Source organism: Strix aluco, chromosome 18 (genome assembly GCF_031877795.1).
Source record: "Strix aluco isolate bStrAlu1 chromosome 18, bStrAlu1.hap1, whole genome shotgun sequence".
NCBI lineage: Eukaryota > Metazoa > Chordata > Aves > Strigiformes > Strigidae > Strix > Strix aluco.
Window position 1 is genome coordinate 1,674,681 of NC_133948.1, and position 17,226 is coordinate 1,691,906.

The following is a 17,226-nucleotide window of genomic DNA, read 5'->3' on the forward strand; positions in this document are numbered from 1 at the left end:
CACTTGAGAATCTTAATGCGTCTTTCCCAGCCGGGGAGGTCAAACACGCCTGCCTAAAGCAGGCTCATTAAATATACATTTAATCACGGTTTGGATTGAGAGACAAAGGCTGGGAGAGACAGGTGCTTTACTGGAGTGACCTTTTGGATCCCATTTTAATGTAACTAGTTTACAGCTTATCTGAAAGGCCAGCTCCTGGGGAAGGCGAGCTGCAGCAAAATGGGGAAAGTAATTAGGGGGGGAAGGGCCGGGGAGGTTTGGGGGGCCGCGGAGCAGGCGACAGCAGCATCCTCTGCCGCCGCCACGCTTCCCAGACAGCTCTGCAACATTTTCTGAAGTTCGACTTATCAACCAGAGCAACCCAATTTAATTTGCTTATCTTGTCTCCTTCCTCCCCCCCCATCCCCCCCGTCTTCTCCTGCTCTTTTTAATTATCGGTTAAATAAATGTCTTTTTCAATAAGGGAAGCGGCATCAAAGCGGGCGCGGGCACACACCCCCCACACCCCCCCGGGGCACTTACACTTGCGCGGCTCCAGCGCCTTGTTGGGGCAGGCGAGGTGCTGGGCTGGGGGGTTCTGGGTCCGCTGCAGGCAGGCCAGCATGGTCTGGGTGTCCTGGCGGGCAGCCCCGCCGCCGGCCCTTGCCCTGCCGAGAGACGAAACACACCAGTGAGGCGAGGGGACCTGCCCGCCCCGCTGCCCACCACCCCCCTGCCCACCCAGCTGCTCTCCAGGCTGGAGGCAGGAGCTCCCAGCGCCGGGCACGCTGCTCCTTTGGAGAGGACAAACCCCTCTGGAAGCCTTAAGTAAATATGAAGGTATGTAAAATAAATATGAAGGTCTCAGCAGGTGATTTATGCTTCCTGCAAAGATTTTTGTCTGTCCCACCGGGAACGGGGCAGCGCTGGGGCATCCCTCCGGCACTGCGCTCCCGGCAGTGCCAGACCGCGCCAGCCGGCACCTCCCAGCAGTGAGCAACCCCGCTGGCTCCGGCCGAGGAAAAACGGCGTTAAAATCCCGCTTGGGGTCCTGGGATCCGTCGCCAGCTCCCAGCTGGCATCAGAATCTGCTCGACAAAAGCTGGAGGGGTCAGGCCAAAGTCATCGCCGCCACCGCTCCGCTAATTGTACATCCTTCACGAGCCGCCACGGAGGGCATGAATTATAACCAGTTGCTGCTGACACCCTCCCACTGCTCCGGCTGGCGCGGGGAGCGATATTCCTGCTCGGAGAGCGTAGGGAGATGTGGGTAGGAGCAGCAGAAAAGGCAGCAGCGGTGCCTGTCCGCCAGCATCGCGGGTTCTGAGCCATCACTCTCCCAGCTGAACGTCTACTGGTGGCCGGGTGCCACGGCCAGGTGCCAGGGCCGGGTACATCTCATCACCCGCTCCGTCGCAGGGGATTCGTGTCCTCCCGCAGCCATCTGGGATGTTTCCTGCATCCCCGGTGCTGGCGAGCGGTGCCGGGGCGGGCACGCAGGAGCTGTGCGGTGGCAGAGCCCGCGACCATCACCCGCTGGGCAGCAAAGCGCGGGTGGCCGCTCCCCGAGCCCTGCCCGCCGCTCTCCGTGCTCCGCCGGTTTCAACGTCACCCTTCGCAACAGCCGCTGCGGGTGCACGGACGACGGTACCGTGGCCGGGCTGTGCCTGAGGGGGCTGGGGGTCTCGCCCCGTCCTCCCCCACCGCCACCACCAGGGATGGGAGAGACTCGTTAGCGCAAGGTGTGAGGAGCAGGAGGGGAGGAGGAAGTCATCGAATACCAAGCAGGTGTCTGGAGAACCCAAATTGTGCTGTTTTCTCCTAATAATGAAGTATTCATGAGTAAAAGCCTTTTTCACTACTTTCTTAAGATACTAATTTCACAACAAGCGCCTTGTTACCATGCAATTATTCCAATCGTGCATTTCTCCCAGATTCCATCTGTCCTCACGCTCTCTAAATGAAAGACAATCATGTAACCACCTTTCATTATTCACTATTTTACTTTCAGCAAAGGTACCCTGAAAGAAATGATTTCCTCTGAAAGGGACTTTTATTCAGTTTCAAAACCAATTTTCTCCTATTACTGTCTTAAAAAAAAAAAAGGAGGGGGGCAGGGAGGTGTTTTTATTTCATGCATTACATATCCTTTGTTAACGCAGCTCGCAGTAAAAGCAGCCGTATCCATTTTCTGGCTTCGATTTCTGGTAATTTTAAAATATGCCATTACAATCAGGCAGAAATTATACAGTTTGAAAAGAGAATGAAGTGCTTCTTATTCAGAGGCTCAGTGCACTTGACTGCCAGGGAGCTCGCCTCTCCCCGCCGGGACTCGGGGTTCGTTACGCAGCCCCGCTCCCGGCGTGCCTCGGCTCCCCGCGGCACGTGCCCACCAGCCGCTTTCGGCGGCGGCTGCATCACGCCAACCCTGTCCCCGCGGTGGGGACACATGTCAGGGCACCCACGGCCATGCAGGGGGGTAGCTGCACCGGGCAGCGGCTCCTGCCACACCTCAGCCTCACCTACGCTGTGACCTCATCCCCCCGGCTGTCACCATCTGGCCGATTAACAGGCGGACGTCACCTCCTCGCAGGCTCCTTGCCGGGACACTGCCCCGTTGTCCCTGTTCCCATGTCCCATGCATCAGATCCCCGGGGAAAATAGGGGGCTGAGAGCGAGGAGAAAGCACCTGGGGAGGGGGTGGTGTGGGGTGAGCCAAGAGGCCAACCCACCCCCACTGGGCAGGATGCGGCCGCCGGCCAGGTACCAAATTCAGGTACCAAATCCGGGTACCAAATCCGGGGTGTGACAAGAGGGAGGGCGAGGATGCAGCCCTGGGGCGGGGGGATGCTGGTGGTCGGTCACAGGACCTGCGTGTGCCCTTGACCCTGGGGACCCCGCAATGCAGGTCCCCTGGGGACACCCGCAGCGCCGCTCCCCGGGCCCTGCCACGCACCCACACACAGCCCAGCACCCTCCCAGGGCCGCCCCGACCTCGGCCACGCGCAGCATCGGCATCAGCCGGGAGAGACACGGGAGCCACATGCCAGACTAAATAAAGCCGCCGATTAATTCAGAGCCCAGGTTTGCCCCTGTCTCCCAGCGTCACGCAGCGGAGACCATGTTCCCGACAGCTACGCCGCGCTTCACCCCACCTTAACAACCACGAGGGCCCTGGTGCCGCAACATCATCCCTCCATCCCAGCACCCCACCAGGCACCCCCCAGCCCCCCAAAGCACCCGTAGGTGAGTAGGTGGGCACCCGGCACAATGGGCATCTGTTGCCGCGGTGGCATTTCATTAATGCCGCTCAGAAAAGCCCCTGAATCAGCTGATGGGAATTGGGCACTGGGCTGTCCGAATGCTTAGCACCGGCTTAGTTAGCTCCATCTGCATTTGAACTAATTCCAATCAGCAGGATCCGATTTAGTTCAAGCTGCTCTGGCTCTTTCGTGGCAGGAAAGACAACACTCAGCACTTTTGCCGAACCGCCCCGAGTCTGCACGGCCTCTGCCCAGCCTGCGCCGACGTCCCCACTGCAGCACAGGGCGAGCGGGTCCCGCTTTCGGGGGTGCCAGGAGCGGGGTCCCTTGGGGACACCAGGAGTGGGGTCCCTCAGGGACACCCGCAGGGTTCCCCCAGGAGCCCCATGGCACCGCTCCACAGCCCCAGCATCATCCCCCTCCATCCTTCCCCAGCCCCTCTCCGACCGCTCCTTCCCACCCCCCCACCCCAGGCCAGCTAATTTCAAAGCCCTATCTCTCCATCGCACTATTTATAAGCCCAAGGTCTTTGTGACTTTAATAAAAAAAAAAAAAAACACCACCCTCTATGTCTAAAGCCCCCGTGACGGGAGGGTTTGGCACCTCCTCTGACATCAGCGGCTGATAAGTCAGGCTTATCTTCTCCGAGAGCCCCGCGAAGGTCCCTCCGGCGAGATAAGGCCAGCGCAGCTGTCGATAGAGGCTTTCGCAGGCGAGGATTTAGATAAAAGAAAATGTGACGGGAGGGGGGAGAAAAAAAAAAAAAAAAGCAACTTTTAAAATCTCAGCCTGAACTGGGTCTTGTGCCACTGGCCAGGCAGCACAAGGGTGGAGGGAGGGACAGGGGCAGCCTGGGAAAAGGGAGGGCCAAGGTCTCGGTGCAATGTATGTGCATCTTCGCCCAGGCGTTACTGGGGCGGCCTAGGGTGCAAACCCATAAAAAGGGAGTTTTTGGGGCTGGGAGAGGGAGCGGGGATGCTGCAAAGCCGTTTGAGTCACGCCGACGCATCTCCCCCCGGGTATTAAAGGACAGGGCTGGGTTCGGCACAAGGACAGGAGGTGACCGGGTCACCGCGGCTGGGAGAGGCACAAGAGCCTTCTGACAGTGCCAGACAGACGGACGGACGGGCAGCGTGGGAGCAAGGCCAAGGCTGGCAGCAACCTCGCAAGCCGGCAGCACTGATAAATTAAGCAGAAATCCTCGCCAGTCCCCGGCACGCTGAGTACAACAAACCCACTCGCCAGGGCTACCTGCTGTGACCGGGGACACCCCTGTCCCTTGTCATTCGTCCCTCTGCGCTGGGATGGAGGAGAAACCCACCACCCCGACGAGGAGCTCCCCCTCCCCACGGCCTGGGGACACCGGTGCTACCGCCGCAGCAGCCCTGGCACGGTCGCTGCCACCGGCCCGTGGCCACTGGTTTCCCATCAGCTGGCGTCCCTCCTGCGAGGGTGAGGAGGTGCTGGAGGAGGAAGGCTTCCCCTCTGCACACCGAGGGTGCCCATCCTACGCCAGGGCGAGCGGGGTTTCAGCAGCTGCCGTGCCAGCTTGTGCCCACCTCCCATCCAGCAGCAGATTTACGGCCCCCGGGGCCAAGGCGGTGGAGGGGACATGGCGCTCGGCAAGTGACGCCGCAGCTCGGTCCTGCAACGGGTGAGCGCGGGAAAGGTCACCCCGCCGTAAATCACGGCGAGCACCGGATAAAATAAAGCAGAAAGTTTGACGCCGCCGTGCCGAGGGCTGCAATAAAGCACGGCGCGGTGCTGCCGGCCGCGCCACGACCTTCCCCTCGCCCAGCCGCCGCTCCATCCTGCCCGGCTAATCCGCTCCCCTCCGCATGCTCCAGCCCCAGGCCTTTCAGGGGGCCCTGTTAATAATTAAATGTTAATCTAAAAAGCAATTTTAGCTGCAGTGCTGCAGATCTGGTTAGAGATTACATTAGCATGTAAGAGTCAAGGGTAATTTTCTCTAACCCCTCTTGTGATCTTTAAAACCCGCAGATCTTAAAGCAACACCAGCTCCTCTGATTAAAATTGGAAGCTGGGGTTTGCGACGGATAATGATGCTGGAAGTGATTATTTTGCTGCTCGGGATCTCGCTGGGGCGACGGGGGAGAGGGGGGCTGGGGGAGCTGCTCAGGCAGCTTCTCCCGACCCGAACCCTGCGGACGTGGAAAAAGTGCCCAGGGTGAGCCCAGGACCCGGCTGGCACCGAGCCGAGCTGCATCCTCAGCCTGAGGGTCCGACCTGGGGGGTGGCCACCGCTCCGACATGGTGAGCATCCCCATTTCCCACTTCCCCCAAGCCTGCTCTACTTCTGGAGGGACCATTTTGCTGCCCCGCTGCCAGCGGGACGGTGCCTTTTTGGGGCTGGCACAGAGCTCAGCAGCTGCGGCACATTGCCAGGGACAGAGCAGCACCGGGGCGGGCAGCGAGGGCCACGAGCCCATGCCGGGACCTGGGCAGAGCATCCCCTCTAAGGCAGAAACAAGGAAAAGTGTCTCCTATCCCACCCAGAGCTGAGGTTTCTGCTCCCGCTGCGGCTCCAAGGAGAAACCGCTTGGACTGTTCAAGAAAATCAACATCAAAAAATACCCCAAAATATCCTTTCACTCGTGAGCGGGGCCAGGGAGGCCGGGACGGGGCCACAGCCCGGAGCAGAGGACACGAGCAAATTGCCTTCTGACTGCTACAAATGACCCGATGGAAGAAATAAGGTATCAGATGTGTCCGTAATGATGGAATTAAAAAAAAAACAATTCGAGTGCTGTTGAGCGTTCGCAGACATCCTCACGCAGGGCTCGGGCAGCCTGGTTAAATTTATGTGTCAGCTTTAAGGAGGCCTCTCATCAAATGAGCTATTTTGGGCAGAGATTAAAGATCTATTTTAGCTGCGAGCAGGAACAGCTCTCGAACAGGTTAATAATGATTCTGGAAAGCCAAGCGTCTCCAGCACCCCAGGCCTGGGCAGCTGGAGCCCTGGGCAGCGCCGGGGGGTCCCCAAGGGTCCCTGAGCTGGGAGGGTGGGGACTCTGGTGCAATGTTCCCCCTGACCTGCTGCCATCCTGCTGGGGAGGAAGAAACCCCCGGGCTGGTGCTGGGTGCGGGGAGGCCGCGGCGCTGAGCGGGCGTGGGTAATTGGAAGTGGCAGACACTGACACGCCGCTGCCAAGAGGGTCATGACGTGGGATTGGGAACCCACTGCCAGGAGCGAGGGGGGAGCAAAGGTCAGGGCCCCGCTTGGGCACCTTCAGTGGTTTTGGCAAAGCCGGACCCTGGCTGCGTGCGCCAGATCTGCCTCTACCTACAGATCCCCTCCAATCTGGTACCCCACAGGGGTGTGCCCGGGGGGGCAGAAAAGCCAAGCGGCTCTGGGGACGCCTCCAGAGCAGCAATTAAAAGCACCAACGAGGCAAGACCCCAGCCCGGCACCGGCATCCACTCTCTAGGCCCATGAAACACCCACATCCCCAGCTTGAGACCCAACAGACTCGACACTGCACAGACCAAAGCTCCCCGGCACGGCTCCTCCTGCCCCCCACGGTGACCGGGGCTCCCGTGGTGGTTGCGGCAGCACCGCGGTTCCCCGGGCCGTCCGGCCGCCCCGTGCACGGCAGCCTGGCGCGCGCCGCTCGGTAATTACAGCCCCGAGCGCCTGAGCTGTGAAAGAATCTGACGAAGGAATCCAGGGTAGATCGCGCTGCTGAAATTACTATAATCAAAGGCTTTCACAAAGGCTTCAAATGCAACCAATTACCCTGAAAGGCGAGGCAAGAAAGAAAACAAATTAACGTGTTTGCACAGAGCCTCCGCAGCAGCGCACACATCGCCCCGCGCCGCCCTCGACCCCAGCTGGCCGCTGCTCTCCGTCCCCAGGTCCCGCTCCCCATCCCTGCATCCCGCTCCCCATCCCTGCATCCCGCCCCCCATCCCTGGGTACCAACTCCCCATCCTGCTCCGTCGCCGCTGCCCCTGCTCGCCTCGGGGTGCAGCTGCACACAAAGGGGCTCTGTGCCTGTCCCTCGCCCCGCGGCCGGCCACTGCCTCGCTGGCAGACAAAAGCCCAGCCTGTGCCAGCAGCCGGGCCTGGTGCAGGCTCAGGGACTTGCCAGGGTGGCCCAGGGCAACCTCCCTGCCTCCTCCTCCCCGGCGCTGAGCAGGTCCCTGGGTAAGGGGAGGTGTGGGGGTCCTCAAAGGCGCCCATCGAGCGCAGCCCCGCATCGCCCTGCTGACAGATGGGGAAGCTATTCACAGCGGGGGCCCCCCTCAGCCCCCCACCCTCGCCTCCTCACGCTACGCTTCATCTGCGCTGCCAGTCTGGGGGAAAAGAGGGGAGAGGGAAAAAAAAAAATCAACTTCTTTCTTTTAATATTTAACGAGAGTCCATCACCCTAAGTCTATTTTGTAATACAAAGCTCTGGAGATTTAAACCCTTCTCACCCGGAGAGATGGAAATGAATGGTGCTCTTTAATGAGCTGGTTCAGCAGAAAAGATAGATTTCTAAGATTACTGTAGGAATTCTTATAATTGATGTGTACTTTTGTAACGAGGATTATACCACCATCCGGTCAAGTAATTCCGGCTCTTCCCCCCCCTTCTCCCGAGCTCGCCCTGCTTTTGGGGCTCCCTGGGGGAGAGGGACCAGGCCCGTGGCCCTGTGGGGAGAAAGCAACACAGAGAAGGGGGGGAAAAAGAAAAAGCCAAAGAAAAATTTTAGAGGCTTTTCTTATTTAGCCATAGATAACCTAACACAGCCAACGAATGGGGAAAATAAGGCATCTCTCAAGATTTATATATTTGTTTTACAAAGCCTTTCTCTCCCCCACCGATCCGAGGCCGGATGAGCTGCTGAATGCCGAGTAATTAAAAGGAACAGAGAACAATACCCGCGCCTGCCGAAGAACGCGGAGTTTCCCTCAGATGTTTATAGCAATTGTATGAAAATGTACAAGCCGGGATGGCAAGAGCTGACAGCCGCGCCGGAGCAGCCGTGATTGCGAGCTGGCTGCCTCCCCCGGCTGATTGGCATTAATTGTGTGCGTTTGCAAAGCAGAACGGAAAGTCTGACATTAGCTGCAAGCCAACATTTCTTTCTAATAGTCTTAATGATTACGACGAGAGCTGATGATCATTGTGGGGCGTTAATAGTCCGGAGAGCGGCTCTGCAGCGTCTTCTCCCGGTGGGGATGAGAGTCGGGATGGCCCCATCAGCCCTGTGTGTGCAAGGGGAGATGCCCCCCAGGGTGGGCTCCAGGATGGTCCTGTGCAGCCAGAGCCCCCCCGGGTAGTGGGGGCCACAGCCCGTCAACCTGTAAAACTCCCCAACAAGGGGATGGGAAGGACAAGGGAGGGGACAGCAGCACCCTGCCCCAGCCCCATGGGAGTGGGGTGGCTGTGGGGGGGGACACGCCAGGAGGGAGAATGTGCCCCACCGCAAGACCCCTCCGAGGCAGGGGTGTCCCCAGGGATGCCCCAGGCTGGCTGTGCCCCGAGGGAGGCACTGAGCCACCCTGCTCCCATGGATGCCCCAAATGCAGCCGGGTCCCCATGGGGGGCCACAGCGCCACAGGAGGGGCTGGTAGTGCTGCCCCGGGGAGAGCAGCCAGCAAAAAATCCACGTAAACACCAGAGCCCGTTACTAAAAGCTGATTAATGAAACCTGAGTTTTCTAGACGCTCTACACAGCTGGTTTTTTGATGGCCTTGAGTTTCACCACTGCACAGAGGAGGGGGTGGGCTGCGGACACCAGCACGGGATGCTCCGAGCGTGGCCACGGGAGAGCGGAGCCAGACGTGCACGAAAACCCCCCCCAGCCCCAACCCGCCCAGGTTTACACGGGAGGAAAAATCAATGGGCCATCGACCCGTCACATAAAGCGGGAGCGCGGCGCTGGCAGGCAGCTGCCTGCTGACCGGTGCTGTGCAGAGGACACGGCTGGGGGTCACCTCACCGGGGACCAGCGATGCCCGCAGGGGGGACACGGCTCAGGGTCACATTGCGGGGGGCTGGGGGACACGGCTCGGGGTGCAGCCAAGCTGCCGGCAGCGCCAAGGGCCACCCTGCAGCAAGCAGTGCTGCCAGCCTACGTGCCACAAACCCTCACAGCAGCAGAGGGGACACATCCACGGTGTGTGGGTGGCCCTTGGCCGTGTCCTTGCCGGGACATGGGTGTCACCCACCCAGCTTCCCCCTGGCTCCCCCAGGGCCACCACGCAGCCCGCCGGGATAGATGGACAGATGGACACACGGCTTCAGCCCAGCTCCAGGCTGTTTCAGCTTTTCTTTTTTTTTTTTTTTTTTTGTCATCTGTGTTGGCCAACTCAGCTTTGGGCTTTCTGAGCTCACTAATAATTGTTCCCAGGTGAAAAGAAATAAAGACTCGGTCCCTCTCCTCCTTCCCCCCCTTTTCCAAAAAAAAGTCCATAAAGAAGAGCTATAAAAATGGCTTGTTATCTCACCTAGCGAGGCTCAGACTGTATGTTATTGCTAATTGGGTATAACATCCTTGTCTTGTTCTGCTCTCTGAAGCTAAATCAAGAAAGCACCACTGCTGCGAACTAATTATATCTCTGGACTGCAGACTCCAGCTTGTCTTCCCCTTTATTGAGTTAAAAAATGGTCACTAACCTTAATCTCTCATATTCCCAAGCATTAGGGCTGCTGCAAAACCACCACTTCCACCTGCATCCCAGTCTACGCTCAGAAAGATGGAGCACATGGCCCAGCAAAGGGTTTGTGCTGCTCGGGGACCCAGCCCGGGACACGGCCCCGAGCGAGAGCCCGGAGGTGCCCACCCCGCCACAGCCCGCGGCACCGGCACGCCAGCCCACCACAGACACGGGTCACTGTACCGTCGAGTCTTTATCACACGCAGCTCGGAGGCTTTCTGTGCTGCACGCGCCCGGAGACTGGTCACTGCTGCTTTTCTACCTCTCCTCTTTACCGGGAAGTTTAAGTTTTTTTCATTGTGATGTTTTTAATATCTGAACAACCCCGGTGGCGTTCCTACGGCGCAAGCTCGGCGGATTGAAGCATCTGGGTCGCGCACGCATGAACCAAGGAGAGTGGATGCTGCTCCAGTTCACCCACATCGGCTCCCAGTCCCAGCCCAGGATAAAGCCTGATGGTCCCATTAACACTGGTGCTCACCTGCGGGTTCCCCACGGGTCCGAGGACGCTGTGGCCACCCGATTGCACCGCTATGGCCAAAGCGCCCCGGTTACCGGAGCGGCTGCCACGGCATGGACCCCAGCAGCAGCACGTCATCCGGAAAAGAGAGGGGACAACCGGACCCCCAAAGGGCACCGAGGCAAGCGGCAAGGCTTTGGCACCACAGTCACGCAGGACAGCCCCATCCCTCCCTGTCCTGGCACCTCCCTCAGCACCAGCCACGTGGGGTGAGAAATTTAAGCAGAAACGCGAGGCTGTGGGTGGGAAACCGAAGAGCGGTAGCACCGCGCTCAGCACCGAGCCCGGCTCCATCCCCCTGCCCGGGGGGACCCACGCAGATGGTGTTGCTTTCCAAAGGGAAAGTCAAGCTCCAGTTCTCCCTGCGAGCCAAGAGCATCCCTTAAAAAATTGATACTTCCCTGACTATTAATTAACCTGAACCACTTAAAACCGCCTTCAATTTGTCAGGTTTAACTGCCAGCTCTTCTCAGTAAATCAAGCGTCGCGTGCAGATGGAGGCTGTGCGCGCGAGGCGCGGCGGAGGGAGCAGGCGGCGAGCAGAGCACCCCGCGCCGTGCTCGCCACCCCGTCCCCGATATTCGCACCCCGCAATTAGCCGGGACGCGACACGAAACACGACGGCGGGGCAGGGCAGGCCAGCGCGGCGGCAGAGCACCCCACGCCGCAGCGTCTCCGTCTCCCCTACAGCGCCCTTGTTGTGCAACCGAGGCTGAATTGGAAAGCAATATGAATATTTATTCTCTGACAGGGAAATCTCCCTGCTGCAGGGTATTAAGGCTTTATTAGTGTGTGGTTACTAGTGACGCTAAGCCAGCCCTCGCTCGAGCCTGGAGCGCGGCAGAGATGACCTACAAGAGGCAGATGGCGAAAGCCTTGGAGAGCCCCCAAGCCGAGGACGTGCCTCCCCTTGCCAGGGCGAGGAGGGGGCTGCGCACCCCGGTCCCACGCAGGGAATAGGGCCAGGGCCAAGAGCTAGATCCCCCCACCAAAACCCCCCTCCTCACCCAGGGCCAGCCCTGCCGAAACGTCTCCCTGCGCTGGGGCTGTCCCTCGGCCCCCGCACCGCACGGCTTGCCGTTTTGGGTTAAAACGCTGATGTATTCTCTCTTTAGCGAAAGGAGTCCCAGGGGCTATAAAAATTCCCAGCAGGCTCCCGTCAGTCTCAGGTCATTAACTTTCTTTCATTGGGAGTTTGTTTACAGCCAGCCATAAATAGCGTCGCCCGCACTGCTCACCAGCCTGGACGGGACGGGGCTGCCCACGCAGGGGGGTGCAGCACCCTGGGGTGCGGGGTCTGGTGCTCACCCCCACCATATCAACCTCTCCCGGGCCCCCTGTTTCTCACCGGCACGGCACGGTGCTGCCACAAAAGCACCCCAGCGCTGCAAACCCAGGGGGTCACCTGGCACGCGGCCGGAGGGAGCCACGGCACTTTGGGCTCAGCCGTGGTCGTTCCTGGAGGAGGAAGAGGAGGAGGAAGGCAGCTGATCTGAACTGCCCACATGGGTAACTTGCTCCCCGTGACCTGCCCTGCACCCTCACCCAGGGCACCCAGCACCCAGGGCAGAGGGAGCCCAGCCCTCACGCCCATCATGAGCGCCGACCTCTGTGCGTTGGAGATGGCCCAGTCCCGGCACACGGGACCCTGGCACACGGGACCCCAACACCCCTCATCTCACCACAACCCCCACTTCAGAGCTCTGCCCTTCCCTGGCAGCCCCAAAGGCACCACGACAATTTACCAGCATGGAGCCAGAAAGCAAGAAAGCCGGCATGGCACCGCGCTCCGGCCGGACTGCTTGGCAGCCGGGGCTCCTCCGCACCGGGGCTCGGCGCATCCACATCCCGCTGCCCACCCGAGGGGTGCACCCATGGCACCAGGAGCACTCCCAGACCCCCACAAACACCTCCGCAGGCTCTGGTGTGCCCCCCGGTTGGGCGCAGGTGCCCAGGGCGGGACCGCAGGCAATCGGGGGCTTTATTTGCCATAAGTGACCACAGCGGCTCTGCCGCGGCCTCGCGACCCCCCAGGCTGCAGCTCAAATACAGACGCAGGATCGCACGGTTCCCCAGAACCACGACTCGGCGGGGCTCACCCAAAGCACCAGGCACCTGTTAAATATTTACCCGCCGACCTGGCGAAGCACCCAGCACATCGGGGGGCTGAGCGGGGAACCGCAGAGCCGGGGCTCCCCCCCACCAGCACAGCAGCTCCCCAACGCCGCCCCGATCGGCACCATCACCCCCAGGCTGGCGGGGATGCCCGGAGCGGGGGCTCGCTGCTGTGACCCCCACCATGCCTCATCCCAGGCTGCGGAGGGGAGCTCCTGGGGGTAAAGAGCCACAACAAGCGCAGCCGGGCCCGGCTCGCAGCAGCCAGGAGCCCACCCCGTTTTATTGCCCGCGATGGCTACAGGAACGATGCGTGCAGGCCAGCAGCACCCCAGGCTGCGCGGGGGCGGGGGGGGGGGCTAAGAGGTGAAGCCCCAAACTCACGGGCGGTGACTTCTGCTCTTCCACCCGTCCCTGGGAGAGCAGGGACTTGCCAAAAATCACAGCCTAGTCACTCACGGTCCCCCACGTCTATGGAAATATCTATATTTTAAACCATATACTCGCCCAACCTGTAATCAGAGCAACACAAATAGCCCCTGCTTCCCATGTAAATTAAAAACACCCATTAGGCAGATTTCAAAAGATGTCAGTAGGCTTATAATTATACACGACATCCTTCCGAGATAAAAGCGATTACCGGGGATGCAAATCACTTAGCAACCAATCAGTGCCCCCAGAGTGCAAAGCACTGACCAGCCATCCATTTTCGCCTCGTCCTTTTATTCCCTGCATCGAGCAAATACAAACACAGATAAAGAGAGGCACAATAGCTCTTGACACGCAAATAGGTTAACATAATAAAGCCAGCTTTAGCCGGCTCACTCGAGGGAGAAAAGCAATTCTCAGGCAAGCAGGAGGTAATAAAACAGGGCTTTTGTGTTCCTGGCTCCCATTCTCACCCCTGCGCCAGCTTTGCTGCATTAGCTGATAGGCATCGCGGTTTGATTGAATTACCTTTCATGAATATTAGCTTTTTGAGGAATGCGCAGGCAGAAGAGAAAGAAGAAATGTCTTATTTTTGCATGCATGCGCCCGCTGCAGACGGACATGCGGCGGCACAGATGCCGGCGGGGCTGGGAGCGGGGTCCCGGCAGGTGCAGCCCCCCCCCGGCCCACCCCGCCAGCTGCAGCATCCCTGCGGGCAGCACCCCCCAAGCCTTGGGGGGGTCCCACTCCCCCAGTCCCAGCATCCGAACACCACCAGCGAAGGCCCTTATCCCGCCAGGAAAGGGCATCCCGCTCCGTCCCCAAACGGAGCCACAGAGGCTCCCGCCACCAACCCCATCGCCCCGGCACGCACCACGCTCAGGGGTGGGACCCGCACCCCTGCCCTCCGCACCCCGAGAGCGAGGGTGGGCTGGCTCTCACCAAATCTTTCCGAGGCCGTCGCTCCCTGCGCCGCAGGTGGGCCAGGATCAGGCCGGAGAGGGGAGCGGGGCCGCCCGGCTTCCCCGCAGATCTTCCCCGCACAAGTTCAGGTTCACGCAGGAAACCTGCTTCAGGCAAAAATTAACTCTGCCGCCTGGCAGGGACGCAGAGACCCGGCACTAATCCTGCGCAGCCGGCGGGGAGCGCGGGGGGCAGCGGCGGGCGCGGAGCATCGTGCTCAGTGCGACCACCGCCGCGGGGTCGTGGGACCCGGGAGACCCTCGGCCCTTCCCGGGGCAGGGCAGCAGCCTGCAATTAAAAACCAAGCACCGGGAGGGAACAGGCTCCTCCGCAGCCCGCTCAGGGATGTTTCAGGCTCTAAAAAGACAGATAACCAGAGGGGCTTAAAAAATGAGGGGACCTGACCTCCTTGGAGGGGCTCTGTCCCCTGGGTCACAGCCCAGCAGCAGCCACCCCATCTCCTCCCTCCGTAGGCTTCTCTGCTCCAGCCTGGGGATAAATATTCACGGCGAGATATTCAATTTTTAATGATACAGTCAGCTGAAACGGGGCCCATCTCGCAGCCGGCGCTGCTCCGGCACACAGAACGTGGCCCACCGGTACCGACCCACCGAGCTGGCAGGAAAAACCATTCCTAAAGCCGGGAAAATAAGCCAGGCTCCCGCAGCCGGGAAGGGCTTTCTCTTCCCCTGCTCTACACACAAGGTCAGAGGAAGGCACCGCGGCGAGATCTTCCCTCTCCTTCCGCTACGGCTTCAAGGCGGCCCGACCCGATGGCACGCGGCTCGCCCCGGCACGGCCACCGGCACCGGAAAATCCACGCCTCAAAGTTTTAAGGTTCCTTAATAAGAAAAGTCCCTCCCGAGGGCTTGGGATGCTGGGTGCCCTCTCGCAGGGATGTTTCCAACCTCACCCCTCGGCACTAGAGGCTCGGCACAGGGTCCCACCGGAGCGGCACGGGCACGCATGGCCACCTGGACCGGCAAGCAGCGGCACGTGCCCGGCACGCCGGACGGTAAAACCCCACACAACACGGGCACGGGAAGGTATAAAACTGCCAAATCCCACAGAATCATCCTGAGCAAGAGATGGGACGCTCCTGACCGAGAGAGGGGCCACGTGGCTCTGCCCCCACGCCCGCAGAGCCCCACGGCCACGCGCCCTTCGCACCCTGCCCTCCACAAAAACACGTTGCCCACCCGGGCGAGCTGCCTGCAGCCTCCAAACATCCTCGCAGGATGCACATATAGACACACATATAGATATAAAAACTCCCGACAGAGACACCCGCACCCCGACAACCCGAGCCAGGCAAAGCACCGCCGCCCGACGCCGAGCAAATTCATCCCTGGGAAAACACCGAGCGCGGCTGTAAAACTTTGCCGCTGCCTCTTCTGGGAAATCAAACCGGGCGGCCGGAGCGAGCGGCGGTGGCAGGCGGTGCCCTGCAGCGAGCCGTGCCGCGCCGCCGGCTCTCGGCATCCAGGCCCTGCCTCTCCGGCCATTAATTCCCACGATCTCACGGCTCTCTCCAGAGCTGGATTGGGATGCTGGGGGATGAGCCGCCTCCGCCAGCACCGGGAACACCTCGTTTTCTGCTGGGGACCGAGCCGGAGAGGCGGCATGGCCCGCTCGTCGCCGGTCGGCGGATGCTCAGCCACGAGCTCTCGGGGACCACGACGCCTCGTCCCCGGTGAATCATATTCCCAGCGCCGACGGTCCAGCAGGTGCCACAGGGATGCTCCCTCCGCAGCGGAGCTTCTCCGGGGAGCTGGGCTTCGCCCGCAGACGGTTCTCCTTCGGCAGAGCTGCCCGGGCCCGGGGGGGGCGGTCAGGGCCGTGGGATTTTCAATAACACAGCGCAGGGTGGCTCCTTCCCTCTCCTCTCCTTTGTGACCGGCGGTATCCACACCAGCGCGGGGTCCACTGCGGGTGTCCGGGCTCCGCCACCACCCGCTCCGCTGTCCCTGCGGGGTCGGGGGCCGCCTCCCTTCCCCGGGTGGAGGAAGAAAAAAAAAACCCTTTTTTTTTTTTTTTTTTCCCAGGCGAAAAGGGGCAGCCGGGGGTCGGCAGGAAGGCGGCAGCTCCCGGACGGCTCACGCTGGAAGTGTCTCGGCTTTCCTCGTGGAGGCACCCGTGGATATTTTATTTCCACTTACGAGTCAGGCGACCCAAAAAGCCATAAAAAAAAAATTAAAAATATGAAGGAAAAAAAAAAAAAAAAAAAGAAGAAAGTTGCTCCCGTTCCTCTCCGGTAGCGACGGGAGAACCGGTCCCCAGCCAGCGGCGGCTCCGCGCCCGAGGCTGCGCGGCCGGGGAGAACCGGGCACCGCCGGGCACCGCGCTGCGGCGGCGGCGCCGCCTCCTGATGCGCCCCGGGAGCCGGAGCCGGTCCCCCCCCGCCGCCCCTCGTGCCCCCCCGTCGGTAACACACACACCCAGACACACACCCCCCCCCCCCGGTGCCCGCCGCCGCCGGCCCCCCGTTACCGTCAGAGCTGGATCCGGGCCGGCTCCGGCCGCTGCGGTGCGGGGCGCGCCGGGCCGCCCCCCCCGGGCCGCGCAGCAGCAGCGGCGGCGCCCGCCCGGCCCCGCGCCCCGCCGGCGGCCCGCCCCGCCCCGTGCGCGGCCAGCGTGCGGCGGCTCCCGGTGCTCTGCCCCCGGGGGCGGGGAGGGTAAAGAAAAATATCCGGGGAAGAAGGAAAAAAAAAAAATTTAAAAAATTAAAAAAAAAAATTAAAATAAAATAACCCCCGCGCGGATGGGCTCGGGCGGCGCGGGGACCCCCGGGGGCATCACACCGCGGGTCCCTCCGGTTCCTTTGTGCGGCGGCGATCGGTGCCCGCCGGCCCGTGGCGCAGCGGCGGGGGGGGGGGGGACGGGGGGGGAGGGGGGGGGCAGGGCCGGCCGCGTCTCAGCGCTCCATGGCGGCGGCGGTGCCGGTGCCGGTGTCGAGGCCGGTGTCGGGGCGCGGCCCCCGGGCGCTGCCTCCCGCCCGGTGCGCGGCTGCGGCGACACTGAGCGGCCCCGCGCGGGGCCCGGCGGCCGCACGCGGCTCGGCCCCGCCCCCGGCGCGTTACCAAGGGGACGCCGCCGCGCGTCCTGCGGGAGGGGGCGGAGCCACAGCCCGGCCCCGCCCGCCCCGCCCGCCCCTTTCCGCGGGAAAATTCGACGGCTCCGGCGCGGCGGCGTTTCCCGGCGTGCCCCGCGCCACGCCCCCTCCCCTCCGCGCGGGGGCTGATGGGAGTTGTAGTCCCGCCGCCGGAGGGAGAGCGGGGGGTGTCCCCG

At 61.4% G+C, this 17,226-nt stretch overlaps 1 protein-coding gene across 2 annotated transcripts in view; it reads right to left on the reverse strand.

Annotated features, from left to right (window-relative positions):
• FAM222A (family with sequence similarity 222 member A) overlaps positions 1–16,483 on the reverse strand; it is a 29,876-nt gene extending 13,393 nt beyond the window's left edge. Inside the window, exons 1-2 of one of the 2 annotated variants that reach the window (XM_074844024.1) lie at positions 16,429–16,483; positions 523–647 (exon numbers count right to left, since the gene is read on the reverse strand). In XM_074844024.1, coding sequence (XP_074700125.1) covers positions 523–604 — 82 coding nt within the window. In that variant the 5' untranslated portion in view covers positions 605–647; positions 16,429–16,483. Of the gene's footprint in view, positions 1–522; positions 648–7,182; positions 7,220–16,428 lie in introns of those variants that run through there. The other variant, XM_074844023.1, reaches the window with a different exon arrangement.
• Positions 16,484–17,226: the final 743 nt, after the last annotated feature.